The 16,294-nt window shown below is 38.6% G+C and overlaps 1 protein-coding gene across 1 annotated transcript; it reads left to right on the top strand.

The window, feature by feature from the left end:
* The first annotated feature begins 152 nt into the window (after window positions 1–152).
* On the top strand, window positions 153–15,037 carry LOC115239842 (cryptochrome-1-like). Its single transcript, XM_029814626.1, has 11 exons — window positions 153–2,145; window positions 7,964–8,197; window positions 9,150–9,401; window positions 9,779–9,963; window positions 11,026–11,255; window positions 11,622–11,789; window positions 12,050–12,190; window positions 12,572–12,723; window positions 13,292–13,494; window positions 14,111–14,137; window positions 14,243–15,037. The coding sequence occupies exons 2-11, from the start codon at window positions 7,980–7,982 to the stop codon at window positions 14,368–14,370; spliced, it is 1,704 nt and encodes a 567-aa protein (XP_029670486.1). The 5' UTR covers window positions 153–2,145; window positions 7,964–7,979; the 3' UTR covers window positions 14,371–15,037.
* Window positions 15,038–16,294: the final 1,257 nt, after the last annotated feature.

Genomic DNA, 16,294 nt, shown 5'->3' with positions numbered 1-16,294 from the left:
AAATGAAAGGTTTGTGCGAATCAATTTTTTGTGGATATGTGGTTTTTTCGAGAAAAAGAGAAATATGTATAATTATATATAATATTATTAAAGATATATAATTATATATTTAGATATATATTCTAAATATAGTTTTCCTTAAAATTAATATGTAACATTCCATTATACATGATCATAATGTGTCTTTTATGTTTATTTTTATCAATATGAGTAAAGTCGCACAATTTTTTAACTACGGAATAATTGAAAAATTGTGTGTACATATTTGGAATCGCGGAACAATTTTTAATTTTTATATATTTTTGATTAAATATACACTTGATGATATACATTTTTGATTAGACATATAAAATACAGAAATAATGATTTAATTAACTCAAGATACGTAACGATAACGGGGTACAGCATCCAGAATACTTTTAGACAACTTTTATTTTTATTTACTTTTATTACTGTCATTAAATTATAATTAATTTAGAGAAGCATATATTGTTGTTACGTCTGTAACCAAGAGAGAAAAGAACAGCAAATTTTCATATGAGTTGCGCAATAAATTGCCGGATCGATGAGTCGCGCTATGAATAGTTAAATTCATATCTCATTCGATACACGAAGCCTATTTTAATAAGACAAACACAAATTCGTTACGCAAGCGAGGTTTTGCAGATCAATAACAACGTTCTACAGTACGATACTTTAAATCGAGTTACAAAATAGTTACGCAAAATATATAATTAAAATTATTTGTCAAGCGGATTAAGTGCGTGACAAAGAAATGCGTAACGTCGAATTATTCTATCTGCTATCCTATTATATAAGTAATATAATCAATAAATTAATAATTCATCCATCGATTGTTTTTATAATATCAAAGATCTACTGAATTAGATCTATTGAAAAATATTAAATCTTTCAAAAATTCGTCCAAAGAGAGAGAGAATTTACAGTTTCTAAAATATTTTCCCGTAGATGCGAGAATAAAGGAGCGAGCGGGCAGAAAGGGACATACTTTGGAGAAACCCCCGAATATGTATCTCCGAGGATTCTGGATAGGAAAATGCGAAGTAAAAAGTAGAAAACGAACGACGACCTCGAACAGAGAGGATGGGGGAAAGCGCTCGACGAGAGCGAGAGGTTGCACTCGACAGCCACGGCGACTGCAACGTGATCGCGGTACCACGTGACCCGCGCGGATACAACAGTCACGTTGCACTCGGCGTGGCTCGGTCTCCTCTGCATGCCTCTGCACGCTGCCCCCTCGTCCATCTGCCTTCTTCGACTATTGCGTTCGCATATGCGATCCACTGTTAGCACGGTGCGGTGCCGTTTTTCGTCGCGCCCGTTCCTCGTCCGTTTTCATAGTTGCAGTGAAATTAAAAAAGAAAAAAAATAAATGTGAAATCGGTGAAATCTTTCTCGTGATAGCCGTAAAATTAAAAAAAGAAAAAAAAATAGATGCGAAATCAGTGGAATCGCACACGCCAGTGGAACGATCGACTGTGAGTCTTATCTGTTATCGCGATGCTTCGGGAAATCGTGATCTGCGTCGCGCAATTCGCGTGTTATCGCGCGATTCACGAGCGTGCCAGTGAAACTCTTATGCACGCGAACTGTTAACGTTCTATTGTGTTGTTCATCATTTTTATAATTAAAAGAATTAATACCTTAATTCTATGTGACACACAAGGGGAATGCATTTGACGATACATCAACATTGATTACGACGACGTGGCTCATCGACGTAACGATTAACGAGTGTCGCGAATGTGAATTGTCGTCGTTGATTTAATTTAATTTAATTAAAAAAACTACGCAGTGAATTTTCAACTCGGTGACCTGGAACCGCGACGATGCGCGTTATCGATAGGACGATCAGCTGATGTATGTGAATCATCGTCAATTTAATTTCTCGAACATATTCTTAATTCGGGAACTGGTTGCGAGAGACTTTGCGCGATAATCACATTAGAAAAAAAATGCACGCTTTACAGCGAACTCGCTGTCCGCACCTTGCCGGCTGAGAAAGAGAGCTTTTTCCGCAACGATTCGTCGCTGCCACAAGTCGCTCTCCGGACTTATTGCAACGGACTGCAACGTCAGCTGGTATCTTTCTAATCCGGTGCGCTTTCACCAACTTCGATCAAAGTAAGAGAGAAAGTAATGCATGCGATGCGATACAGCGCGCTCGTAATCACTGACCACATTTGAACGACCAAAAACTTTGTGCGAGGACCTTCCTTTTCCGCATAATATAATTTAAAGGTCTTCTACATACACACACACACACACACGTGTATATATATTATGCGTGTACATTATTTAAATCTAATTCTGAATAAAAAAAAGGTGCAAATTTTATTTCTTTATAAATTTAATTTCCAGGAGTATCAATTGTTTGAAATTTAAAAAATTTTTCGCCTGCGGAAAATTAACAGCCAAAATCTAAAGAATTTTATAAATTTTTGTTTTGCGATTTTGACCAGATTAATTTAACACAACCAGATATACATGTTTAAAAATACTTTAATTTCAGTTCAAAGATATAATCAACTAATTGTAAGATGAATCAGTCAATCCGCAAAGCGTTGACAGAATGATCGGTGAATTATGTACACATGTAACGTATATAATTCATTAATGGCCATTCGCGAAATTAATATTCACGTCACTAGATATGATGCGGGAATGTCATTAAGAAGATTCTCGATTACTTACTAATTTCAGAATGATTAATTTTATCGATGTTGCGGAAACTTTGTTTTATCGATCCTCCCCCTTCCTTCTTTCCCCTACATTTATCGCACACGGCGAATTGATTTGAAATCAGAAACAGGTGTTCAGCCGTCTCCCCAAGGGTTAACTTACTGACTCGTCTATCCGACGAGTGGATACTTTCGAACGGAATGAATGTTTCCAACTTGGCCCCGACACTCTCGACCCTCTCGACCCTTATAAATTAACACTTACAGGAATTTGCCGAAATTCGTCGTGATACGCCTGCGGCGTTTTGTTACGGGAAATTAAATGCGAAATGCATATTTAGTCACTGTCATGTCGTTGCGGCTAAACTCGCTGATCCATCAAAGTACAATACGATAGTTTAGCTCTAGAAACGACGGTCGTGTCGAGTTTCCTCTCTCAGCATCGTATTCGATAACTCGACGAACATCTTCCCAGCTATGTCGGCGAACGACGTTAACGACGTTCTTGCGAACGTGCAAACCCAACGTGCTATATCTCTGAATAGATAAGCGAGTTTACGAGCGCGAATACTCGCGGAATACTCGCGTTCACAAAACGCACATGTGAAAATCTGATTTTGTTCGTTGGAATAAAACGTGAATATAATCGGTAGCGGAAAATGAATGGGCAATCGAAATCAATGGAAAAGTAAAAAAGAAAAACAACAAGCGGCGCGTTAAAATAAATAGGGGGCTAAACAAATTGTAAAATTTCGCGTTCATTTGCAAAAAATTATTTATTACGCGACAGCACGGGAGCGACGCCACAGGTGGTTGATAAAATTAGCGTAATAAATAGTACAGAAAATCCTGACTATATTAAATCCTTTGCGCTTATTTCGGGATAAAATTACTTCCTTTTTCCGCCGAGAATATCCAGGAAGTGGCTAATAATAAGCCATGAATTGCATTTGATCCATAGTTGTATAACTGTGTAGTTTAGAGATAGATACTTCGTATATACACGACGTTAATCGCTGCTATAATTAAATATCATCGACGATGATGATCTTATACAATACTGACGCTCCGTTATGTTTCCATATTTTCATATATCCAGGAAAAGAATAATCAATAATCTATTCGTTTCCGAGAGGTCAAGTTTCTATTAAATGAAAAATTTTTTTCACAAATCTGATATTTTCTTAAGCGCTTCGAGAAATTTATTAAAAAATATTATGACTATAAATTTGACCCCCCTCGATTATAAAATGAAAAATTTATTATCGATTTTTGTACAATGAAAACATCTTAATAAATACCTTTGATACTCCATCAATATCTTTAGATCTTATTTGATCGATCAAACTTTTTCTGACACATTTAAGAGGAACTCTAGAACTCTAGAGAAATATGTCAAAAATTGAATATTATTTTTACATGGGTAAAATGCTCTCAGCCATTGCAACGACTAGCTCGCGTCCATATCCTTCCGGTCCTCTCGAATTTCTGCACAGTATCCTCTGCTGCGGTCAGCAAGAAGGAAACTGCAGATGCTGTTTTATCAATGTTATCATGTATATTCCGCTTACATCATACTCTAGACCGAAGATTAGAAGGACGATTATGTCAACGCGTTTGCGTCACGACAGACGTAATGTAGTATGTTTTTTCCTTATTTATACGAACACCTCGGTTTTTTATTTTTCTCGCTCGCATCCGCGATCGTTGATTCGCGATATTAAACGCGTAATCAACTTTTTTGACTCTAAGAAGCTGCATACTTAACGTCAAAGTGCGTTTTCGTGTTTTAGCCATCAAGAATATCATAAAAGGATACACCTTTGTGTTGTTCTCGCTGAGTCTGGAATAATTAACGCGATGCAACGGCACAAATGCAATGATGAAATTTATCCTCGCAGTGGAATATACTCCAAAACTATGCTCTCTTAAAATTATATAAACCTGAGTTCATTTTACTATAACGTACACAAATATTTAAAGCGGTGTGCTCTTTTGGCCAGAATCATTGCCTCTCGAGAGATTGAAGTTAATTCTGCGACGCAGTCGCGAAACGAATCTCCTGCATTCTAATCGTATGTGCGTCGGGATCAAAGTTTCTCTTCTGCGTGGCTTTTCGTCGAAAATGAATTTCGTCGAGAAACTATTGCGACCCTGCGTGAACCGGCGATCGTACCATCTGCAAACACGATCGAAGCAACGAGCGATGATCGCGTTGGCGTATCGGTTTTATTGCTAGAAGTTTCTCAGGGCAAGTTGGTGGAAGAACAAGAGGATAATTCCATTAAGGAACGATAAATTTCGATTATATTGCCCCGTGGTGAAACGTGTAGTCATAATACAATATCGGACTTTAAGGAGAGTTAAGATGGACGAGTCGGAACGTCGATGTATTTCGTAATCGGTGATAATATATTATATTAATAAGGGGTAAAAGTCGAATTGTTTATAACGGTCCGTAAAATAATTCCTAATTCATAGTAGAATTGCCAATAATAAATCATTCTGCAATAATGCAGATCGAGCGCTGAACGGGTTTGCATTTCGGTCATCCAGTAGATACAAACGAAACGAGACAGATGAGCGTCGAGTCACATTTTGCTATCAAGTTTTCAAACGTGTACAGTCGCTATTTTCCGGCGAGCTTGCTTTACGAGAGCAAATGAAAAATTCGCGTAAATTCAATTCAGTGGTTCTGCCCCTCCGTAATTTGTTAAAGACACCCCCAAAATACTATCGATGCACGTCGATATATACGTATATATGCATCCCGTGTACGAGTCCCTTTGCGGTTTATATACGTGTATATGTGTGTATCAGAGGCGGAATGAATTCCGCAATAAATTACTGCAAAATGCGCGTTGATCCCCCCGGCTCATGAATAACGTGCCAAAAGATAGCCCTCGTACGTCTGAGGGCTAATCTCTCGAGCGGTTTCGCTACCGTTGCTGGAAAACGAGAGACACACACGGAGCTCGCAACGGGATGCAGCGCAGTAGCGTAACCAACATTCAGGTCACCCCTTTCCTCCACCCCTCCCTGTCCCCCGTCAACAGGGAAACTTCAAAGGATCGATCTTGATTATCTTGCTCCGCTGACGGCGTTTGCCCCGGAATAATAAATTGTTTTATCTTTACCTCTTTGTCTCTCTCTTCCTCTCTACACGTGCTGACATTAATAATAATTAACGATTAATAACGAAAAAAAATATATATTAAAATCTTCACGAAAGTATATAAATTATTTTTTTCTAAAAATTAAGAGAGAGAGAGAGAGAGAGACAATACCACTAGATATAAAGTCAACGTTCCGTTTATGGAGAGCACATTTCTATTTATGTCGGCCCATTAGTTACGCCACTGACACAACGGATATAAACGTGCCCGCGGGATAAAATTAATGCACCCGTGTCGTTCTATCTCTACGGTTGCCAGGGAAATCAACCACGACCACCGTGTATCGTGGGGGGGGGCGGTCCCGTCTGAGATTTCGTTCCCTATGTTCGATCTCGCGAGATACGGCGATCGCGCAGCCAGAGATTTTTCTCGACACCGGAAGCAACGACCGATTACGTTTGTCTTGCGAAAGAATAATCTCCCATCTGTGTAATAATAAATCGACTTTATCTGGAGAAAGAGAGAGAGAGAGAGAGAGAGAGAGAGAGTCTGCGCAAATGCAATTGCAAAATGTAACATTTTATATCTTCACGAAGGCTAAATAGATCGAAAAGAATTCATTTCCGTAAAACTGAGCGTTTGATTTCCCAAATCGGTGATTTTCTTATAAATTTCTTTGTTTCCCGTTGTTTTTTGCGCTTAACGCGTAATTGAAAAAAGCCAGATTTCTCGAAAAAGCAAATTTTACACGTCTTAAGTAAATTTTGATCTCGAAGTAACGCGCTCGCGTATAATGGATATGCTAATTTTGCCAACAATAAAGTTCGCGACATCGCATGAATCATCGCATCGCGACAAAACCACATTGTTGCGATAGTTTCGCGATAGCGCGTAGCATGCAGAACTGTATGCCGTGAGTACAAAAGTATGATGTGCCAAGGATTTGTTGGAAAATTACGTTATCAAAACTTCCTTCATTAAGTGATAAAAAAAAGCTCCTAATCGATCGTATCATTACTAAAATAAGTTTGTGTTCCTTCGCTCGTTTCGAAGGAAAATTTACTTATTGTCGATTAAAAAACAACAACTCTTAATCTGAGAGAAGAAAAGCAAAATCACTGTACAAATAAAAGAAAAATATTATTATAAATAAAAGAAATATTTTAGATATAATAAATAATAATTGGAAATTTGTGTATTTCGACTATAGTGACGCGAAAATCGACGAGAAAATATAAAAAATATAGAAATTTTTCTGATACGATCGAGAGATAATGAAAACGATCTTTTCAAAATACTAATAATCGTTCTCGTCCCCGCGGACGGCGAGATGTCAAATCGGGGTAGGTCAATCAAGACATCGCCTTTTGGAGGGTGTCCTACAGGAGTATATCCGGCGACATCTAAGAAAATCGAATTTTCCGCACGACGCGTAATCAGGACCGAACAGGAAGCTTTCGACCGCAAGGTCGAGCCGACTCTTATTTTTTCGGCTTAGCAGCGAAAGGGAAGACGGACCCTTTAACGCACGTTACGGACGAAAAACGATTGAAGATACAGTTGTAAGGGCTCCCACGGGGATTGATTCGCGCCTCGTCGTACTTTCTTTTGGGCTTCGAAAGAGCACCGTCTCGTCAGGTTCTTCTCGAGATGATGATAGCGCGAGGGAATTCAAGATATGCGCTTTTCGCACTGATCTGCCGTATAATCGAGAGGAAATCTTGTAGCAAAAAGAATCGAACAAATTCGCTTTTTAAATTTTAAGTTCCCTAGGAGAGAGGGATACATCTTCGAAAAATTTTTTTTATGTATGTTAGAAACTTATTGAGGCAGGAAGATTGTATTAAATATACAATGGCAGATCAAATCTTGAAGATATAATTGATTCTAATAGAAATTTATTAGCATTGCGGTTAATATCGGACAGGATCATTTTTAAGGAAATTTTAAATAATCGGAGTGTCGAGATTAAAAAGAAATAATTGTATCGCGAGAGTAATTCGGCAGTTAATATCTGAAAAAATTCGCATGCTATTCCTAAAACATCCTGTACAAACATCCCGTCATTTTACTGCAATAATCCATCGCGAATGGAATTTTTCCATTGTGTTGAATAAACTAATTAAGAAAGTTCGTTTCTCGAAGGGTGTGCTGAGGAAAGATGACGGGAAGTAATAACAACGAAATGGACCAGGGGGTGACATCGGGCGTCCGGGGCGACGGTAGAAAGCATACGGTTCATTGGTTTCGTAAGGGACTCCGGCTGCATGATAACCCTTCGTTGAGGGAAGGTCTCGCGGGGGCGTCCACTTTCCGGTGCGTCTTCGTGCTGGACCCCTGGTTCGCCGGAAGCACCAACGTCGGCATCAATAAATGGAGGTGAGCGACCGTCGATATATCTCGCGGACTCGAGTGAGATCGATACAATAGCTTCCGCAAAAGGTAGAAAATAATACGACCGTACGTCAAGCGCATATCATTTTGTTGAAACACACATAGTGGATAAAAATCTTTCTACGTAGATTTGCCTTATTCTCGATTTTAATCTCTTGTTGCAAAAAAAAAAAAAAAATTGGATATTTGGATATTAAATAGGTGACGTCATGCAAATGATCATGTCAATGATACACATACAGAGTTGTTTTTTTTTCCTATCCGGCTTCTTTGGATTTAAATGGATATAATGTTACGACGATCGAGAGTGACAACTGTTTAATTCATCGATAATGGCGACAGCCGAGGTTGTGTTCAACACAAACGGCGCAGTAGATCTTCGTTGCATCGTACAATCTCGTTGCATTACTGCGACGAACGTTCATACAAGCACGACTCTCTCATCGTCCATCATTTGTCATGTTGATTAAGCATTATGTAACTGTTTCCTAAGCGATCGTACGGTTAGATGCTGTCGATAATCCTACTGAATCACGGTTGACTGAGGGGACATTAGCGATGGCAAAAATAAATCAACAACGGCGAGACATGTTTATGTTACGCTTTTATAACATCTCAATTACTATGTAAGGTCAAATTGTAAACATCGCGCGGACGTTTTATAAAATATCATTTTACGCTTTTACTTCAGCGACAGTGCTTTGATATTTTTCTTTATGAAGTTAATTAAAAAATAGTATATCGATTTATCAAAAATTTGTTATGATATAAATTGCAATACTATCTCTGTTTTTATAAAATTATAATATTTTATAAAATTAATTTTTATAAAATTAAATTTCATAAAATTAGTTTTTATAAAATATTGGCTATCATAGCAATTGCATTATCTGCATTTAAGCACGTCAATTTTTTGTGCGGCATTCGTCCGATGCAGGTTCCTGCTGCAATGTCTGGAAGATCTAGACTGTTCCCTAAGGAAACTGAATTCCCGTCTGTTTGTGATCCGCGGCCAACCGGCCGACGCACTTCCCAAGCTCTTCAAGGAATGGGGCACGACAAATCTGACCTTCGAAGAGGATCCGGAGCCATTCGGCGGCGTGCGAGATCACAACATCTCGGCACTCTGTAAAGAGATTGGTATCTCGGTGGTCCAGAAAGTCTCGCACACTCTCTACAAACTGGACGAGTGAGTCCGAAAATACCTATCCATACCGATTAATTTAGCGATGAATTAACAAGATGAATTATTAATAAATTATTTAATTAATGTTAATAAATAAAGGAAATTTGCGTTTAATTAAATCGCGTTCAGCGCAATCAGCCTAAAAAATTGTAATTAAAATGTAAATCAAGAATTGCAAGAATTATATCCTGTAACCCCCTTTCCTATTGATATTATTTAACAAGACGTTTATACGAGAAGAGAGAAGAAATATTAACATTTTAAAATCTAAATCGAAAGAGAAACTTTTTAGCATATATATTCATTGGGATTATATATGTCTTGCCATTATTCTCAAGTTATTTCGCGACTGAACCTTCTCTCTACGTCGCGCGTTTCAGGATCATAGAGAGAAATAATGGGAAACCGCCGTTGACCTATCATCAATTTCAAAACGTCGTCGCTGGCATGGACCCGCCGGAACCGCCAGTACCAACGGTAACCGCCGCCTGCATCGGTAGTGCCTATACCCCTCTCAAGGACGACCACGACGATCATTACGGCGTGCCCACCCTCGAGGAACTCGGTTAGAAAAAAATCTATATGTCCGAAAGTATTAAGGTTAAAGTCTTAATTTCAGAATTAATTTATCTCGTTCAATAATATATCATAAATCATTGAAATGATAATTCATCGTTAATTACGAATCATGAAGAGAGCCTCGAAATTTTAACTGCAGCTCTTTTTTAACATCCTTAAAAATAAGGAAAAATTACTTTGAAAAACGTCGGTTTCATATTGATCCAAGACCGGTTATTATAACTCGAGTGTCTCGGATATCGTTTACTCTAATTAAAATTAGAAGCGCGAAAGAGATGTCAAATCGCTTGAAATGAAAATACTCGACCGTTGTTTCGGCTGTAATTAGGCAGTAATGTGCGATATGCATTTCGATATTCCGGGCTAGGTGTTATACGGATTAACACGAGTTTATCGCACTTGTCATGGAAAATTCACTCGCGGTAGATTAGCCCCTGCAATATTAATGCCCGCCGTGTGTAAGGGAGCAATCAGGTGTTATCTCGTGTAACGTGAATTCATTTCGTCCCGATAGCGCCTATTACAATCCGTCGATGTTTCGCACCATTTTTCGCGGCTCATTCCGCGAAAAGAGATTCGATCGATTACTAATTATTGTTTTTATTATTAAATGTCACCAACGTTTTGAAGTTCTCTTCCGGCATTGCGCAACAGCTTATTACCGTTGACTTATAGCCGGTATTGTCCCTGTGTTATCCTCACTTTCAAATGTCTCACTCTTCTCTCTCATTTCGCTTTTTTTCTCTCTCTCATTGTTATCAAATGTCAACGCATATCCCGAAGACTTCCAATTCTTTTCCTGCGATTCTTCAACAAATAAAAATAAGATCTTTGCCTTAACGTTGCGTTGTGGATGTTTTCCACAACAGTCTATCACTAAGATTAAAGTCGTGGATATCTAAAAAGATATCTAAAAGATATCTAAAAGATATCTAAAAAGATATCCACGATAATTTAATCTTAGTGATAGACTCTTTGGTCATTTTTACCCCTAACTCGATATCTTTTTTTTTTTGTATCCCTCCTGATTATTCCTCTGTGGTTATAGGGTTTGACACGGAAGGCCTGCTACCCCCCGTGTGGGTCGGTGGCGAAAGCGAGGCCCTGGCTCGGCTCGAACGTCATCTCGAGAGGAAGGCGTGGGTGGCGAGCTTCGGCAGGCCAAAAATGACACCGCAGTCCTTATTGCCGAGTCAAACCGGCCTTTCGCCTTATCTGCGATTCGGGTGCCTCAGCACGCGACTCTTTTATTACCAGCTCACCGATTTGTATAAAAAGGTACGAGACGACCGCAATCCGATCGCTATAAGTCGCCGATAACACCCTTGCAATGCATCGATACGCGATGTCGAGCACATTGGGATAATTTTTTTCCGGCGCGAGGGTCTTCGCTTCCCTCTCCTCGGTAATAATTAAGTGGAATTTTAAAAACGTATTAATTACAGCGCGAGATTTTTTTATTTCTATGAAAGTTTCTTAGCTAGTGTTACACGTTAGCGAAAGTTTTTATTGATTCCTGCCTGTTTCTCATTCTTAAAATGAGGATATCGCTCTTATCTGAACGACATTGCGTATATATTTTCCAGTTTTCATCTTGAGAAGCGAATGAGTCCTTAAAATTTTCCGTCAACGATACTATTTCAGATAAAGAAGGCTGTGCCACCGCTGTCGTTACACGGGCAGCTGCTCTGGCGCGAGTTCTTTTACTGCGCCGCGACAAAGAACCCCAATTTCGACCGCATGCAGGGTAACCCGATTTGCGTGCAGATACCGTGGGACAAGAACATCGAGGCGCTCGCAAAGTGGGCGAACGTGAGTGAATTTTGAGCGCAATCACGGACGAAAACTGCATCATCTGCGCAAGCGGACTTCAGTCGCGATTTTTCTCGGCCAACGCGAATAACGAATATTTTCTCTCAACGCGATCAAGTAAAAGATCTTCGAAATAATTCATAAAAAAATGTCATTTTGTTATTAACGTTTTCGTAGACTTTCGTATCCGGGAAGGGAAAAATTGCCACGCACGATTTCGGAGACTTTACGGCCGAAGTAAAATTTTTTTTTCACGCCAGGGTCAGACGGGATTTCCGTGGATCGACGCGATCATGACTCAACTGCGCGAGGAGGGCTGGATACATCATCTGGCCAGACATGCGGTTGCTTGTTTCTTGACCAGGGGCGACCTTTGGATCTCATGGGAGGAAGGAATGAAGGTAAAATGTCGCGGCGTGCCTGGCATTTTGATCGCCTCGCGCGGCGTTCATTTTATCTGTTTGCTCTTGTTATTAACATGATCTTTTTCGTAATATCGTTGCGAGATTCTTTTCTCGAAAGTACGTGAAATGCATCTGCTAATATAATCCCGAATTTGTAAAAAATATAATCCCGAATAAAAAAATTTAATTAATTAATTAATCGTGATTGATACAAATAAATCATGGTTTACTTTATTCGCCGAATATACTACTTGATGAAATTAAATTACACTATTAAATTATGATATATTATTAATATTAAATAATAGTGAAATATTTATGTGTTTGGCAATTTGCGTTAACTTTAATTATTTCATATTGAATTTGATGTAATTTAAGGTGTTCGATGAGCTACTCTTGGACGCCGACTGGTCTGTCAATGCCGGCATGTGGATGTGGCTGTCATGCAGCTCATTCTTCCAACAATTTTTCCACTGCTACTGTCCTGTGCGATTCGGCAGGAAGGCGGATCCGAACGGCGATTATATCAGGTGATAAATCGCGCAATTAAGATTATAAAATATTTTCTATTTTTTTTTTTTTTTTAAATAAGAAGCGACTGTCAAATAATTTCGAAAAAATCTCGATGAGCGCGTTTATGTATCTCTTATGTTCCTCGTTGAAAAATAACGTTTACGCTAACGATCGCGTGTGTATACGATAATATCGGAGCAGTGATTATTAACATTCACGCGATAGCCGGACTAATGGAAATTTTAATCTTGATTGATCTTAATTTCTAACGCATCGAGCGTGAATCCGTGCGAGAAGCAGAATTTAGTAGCAAAATAGATGAAACGTTAAATAGCTTAGTTCCATTAGAGCTTAATCGTGGCAAATCATCGGCGATGACAATGTCCGATTATCAGATTATTAATGCTTTTACGAAATAACGTTATTATACATTTTACGAGAGTACGAAGAGCGCAAACAAAGTATAAATTATTCGCATTTACTTCCGCTATTAATTTTTCTGTAAATAATTTTGCACGTGCGTGGAGAGAATCGTTACCATCTCCCTCGATAAAATCGATCTTACTTATATTGTTGCGCTATTAGACGCTATCTGCCGGTGCTGAAGAACTTTCCGACCCGGTACATCCACGAACCGTGGAACGCGCCGCTCAGCATACAACACGCCGCTAAATGTGTCATCGGCAAGGAGTACTCCCTGCCGATGGTGAATCACAACAAGACCTCGCGCATCAACATCGAGCGGATGAAGCAGGTGTACCAGCAGCTGAATAAGTACCGCGATAACGGTGAGTAAGGATCGACAATTCTCTGCGCACGAAACTGCAGTTCTTTTTCTGATAAAGTGATAAGGAAAGGGTATCTCAAGTCTCACATCAATTGGACTGTAAATAATTTTGCACGTGCGTGGAGAGAATCGTTACCATCTCCCTCGATAAAATCGATCTTACTTATATTGTTGCGCTATTAGACGCTATCTGCCGGTGCTGAAGAACTTTCCGACCCGGTACATCCACGAACCGTGGAACGCGCCGCTCAGCATACAACACGCCGCTAAATGTGTCATCGGCAAGGAGTACTCCCTGCCGATGGTGAATCACAACAAGACCTCGCGCATCAACATCGAGCGGATGAAGCAGGTGTACCAGCAGCTGAATAAGTACCGCGATAACGGTGAGTAAGGATCGACAATTCTCTGCGCACGAAACTGCAGTTCTTTTTCTGATAAAGTGATAAGGAAAGGGTATCTCAAGTCTCACATCAATTGGATTTTTTTTTTTTTACGAGAAGAAAATAGCGTTGATTTTTAGACAGTCGAATTTTCGAACGCGAATTTTTTTTAGCGAAAATCTTGAATCGAACTTCTATGACGACGGTATTTTAATCGAGATTTCTTTTTGTTAGGAGTTTCGTTCAAAGGAGAAAAGATCGGTGAGTAAACTGATTTTAATAATTAAATAATAATTAATCGAGCTGTAACATACTTTGTGTAATAAAGTACTTCGCGTAAAGTTACGTTAATAATATTGATGCAAGGCTTGCTGAACGCATTGTTGGCGCCGACGAAGGAGACCGACGAGGAAAAGAGGAAGCAGGACTCGCCGAATCAAGAGAACGAGCAGAAAATGGAAACTATTAGTAATTCTCCGCAACAACAGCAATAGCATCAATAGCGATAACTGATAATAATAATTTAATAAATACGTTAATGTGTTATGTGATAACGTTGACGCTGTCCCTTTTGTGGATTTTACTAAATGCGTCAGAAAACTGAAACTTTCCAATTATATTTATATTTGTTTGATTAACCCTTAATTAGCTCCGAGAAGACGAGGCGTTAATTACATTTGACTTTAATTTAGTAACTTTTCTATTTTAACTTGCCCTCATTCCAATACCGCCTATAATTTAATGTCATATAAATTCAATGAAAATTCAATATTTATAAAAATTATACACATGTCTAATATATGAATGAAATATATTAATTTTAATAATTATACTTTTTGATTATATTCCGGGCGATAATTTTTAAGAGTTAATCATAAGATCAAGACACATCTCATGAAGCGCATGTATCTAAAAAGGGACACTGCATTATTTTTTTGATACCCATAAAAAGAAAGAAATAAATGTTTTAGCAGCGAGCAGATTTAAAACACTTGCAGATAAAACATCTTGCATTTTGCTACATGTAATTGTGCAACGATATCCCTCTCGCGCGATATATTATTGATCAACAACCGTGCCATTTTGACTTTTTATGGTTGCGAACGATGGTTGTAAATATCGAATGCACATACGTTGTATAAAAGATACTTTTCATGTAAATGTCTCATCGAAATGTCACTTACCTTCCTCTCCGCGGATCTCCAAGGCGTCATTTCCCTAAGTGCCGCGTATTCCCGATGCAACTCGATAACTGAATAACTCTCTCTCTTTCTCTCTCTCTCTCTCTCTTTCTTGAATAAACGACGAAAAATAGAAAAGTAGATTGCCACGTTAGTCACGAGCGCTGGAATAAACTTCGATCAACTTGACAAGACGAACATTTAATGGTCTTCTATCATATTTGCGATTTAATGGTACTTCATCATCATCATCAGAGACCTCTGATGCATAACGGAGATCCGTCTCTTTCTCTCTTGTTTTTGCTACAAAAAATCGATAATATGTTTGTCGCCTATATCGTATATATATGTATATATATATCACTATGCCCGCGTGGCTTAATGCTAGACTGAAGCTCGTCATTCGACATTCGCTTAAATGAGATGCGCGATCTCGTCTCACGCGATGGTGTGCATACTCCCATAACAGCGGCAACGCTAACACTGACTTCTCATCATTTTATAAACCGCGGCTTCGTTATCATATATGTATATAGAAAGCGAAAGAGAGAGAGAGAGAGAGAGAGAGAGAAAAATGAAAAAAAAAAAAAAAGGAAAACAGAATTTGTACCTGCACGCAATATGCGTTACAATTGCAATTACGCGCGTATATAATAAAATGCAAATACGCAATACGCCACGCGCGCGGATAGAACTCACACAGTCGGTTTTTTTTTTATTTTTTCATGTCAACAAATGATATATTTTTAGTGCCTATAGTACTTATAGTTTTACAGTACATTTCTCATTAGATTTAAACAATTACAAATGAACATTCTCAACACTCAAAAACGGAACTAATATCTCTCTCACACGCACTCTTTTAATTCTTTCTTTTTTTCACGCATTTACGCTCGCGTTTTCTCTTTTTCTCGTTCGCTCTCTTACTCTCTTTCTCTCACTCTTTCTCTCTTCCTTTCGCGCGATCTTTCTCTCATTAACTTATTTTTGTTTGTGTTTTTTTTTTTCATGTGTGCCTTACAAACGCTTATATATTTGGTTGTGTGTCCTCCCCCTTGCGATAAAAGATCAAAGTTTTTTTTTTTTCTTCTTTGCGAGCTTCGTGGTCGCAGTAATAAATCTCCATACTTCTCTAATAATAATCGGGACAATATTTAATTGTAATCGTTAATAATAATTAATCGTGTGTTATTATTCGTCTCATACAGTAGTAGTAACATCATCGTCACTCGGCATT

Source organism: Formica exsecta, unplaced genomic scaffold (genome assembly GCF_003651465.1).
Source record: "Formica exsecta isolate Colony F162 unplaced genomic scaffold, ASM365146v1 scaffold395, whole genome shotgun sequence".
NCBI classification, from domain to species: Eukaryota; Metazoa; Arthropoda; class Insecta; order Hymenoptera; family Formicidae; genus Formica; species Formica exsecta.
Note: the sequence above shows the minus strand (reverse complement) of the source record. Positions and strands in the feature narration are given on the sequence as shown.

What these genes read in the sequence shown, in the direction of transcription:
- LOC115239842 (XM_029814626.1), top strand. Translation starts at nt 7,980, where the DNA reads ATGACGGGAAGTAATAACAACGAAATGGACCAGGGGGTGACATCGGGC. An exon ending in GCCCACCCTCGAGGAACTCG is followed by an intron (nt 9,964 to 11,025) that starts GTTAGAAAAAAA and finishes CTGTGGTTATAG; the next exon opens with GGTTTGACACGGAAGGCCTG. An exon ending in CATGGGAGGAAGGAATGAAG is followed by an intron (nt 12,191 to 12,571) that starts GTAAAATGTCGC and finishes ATGTAATTTAAG; the next exon opens with GTGTTCGATGAGCTACTCTT.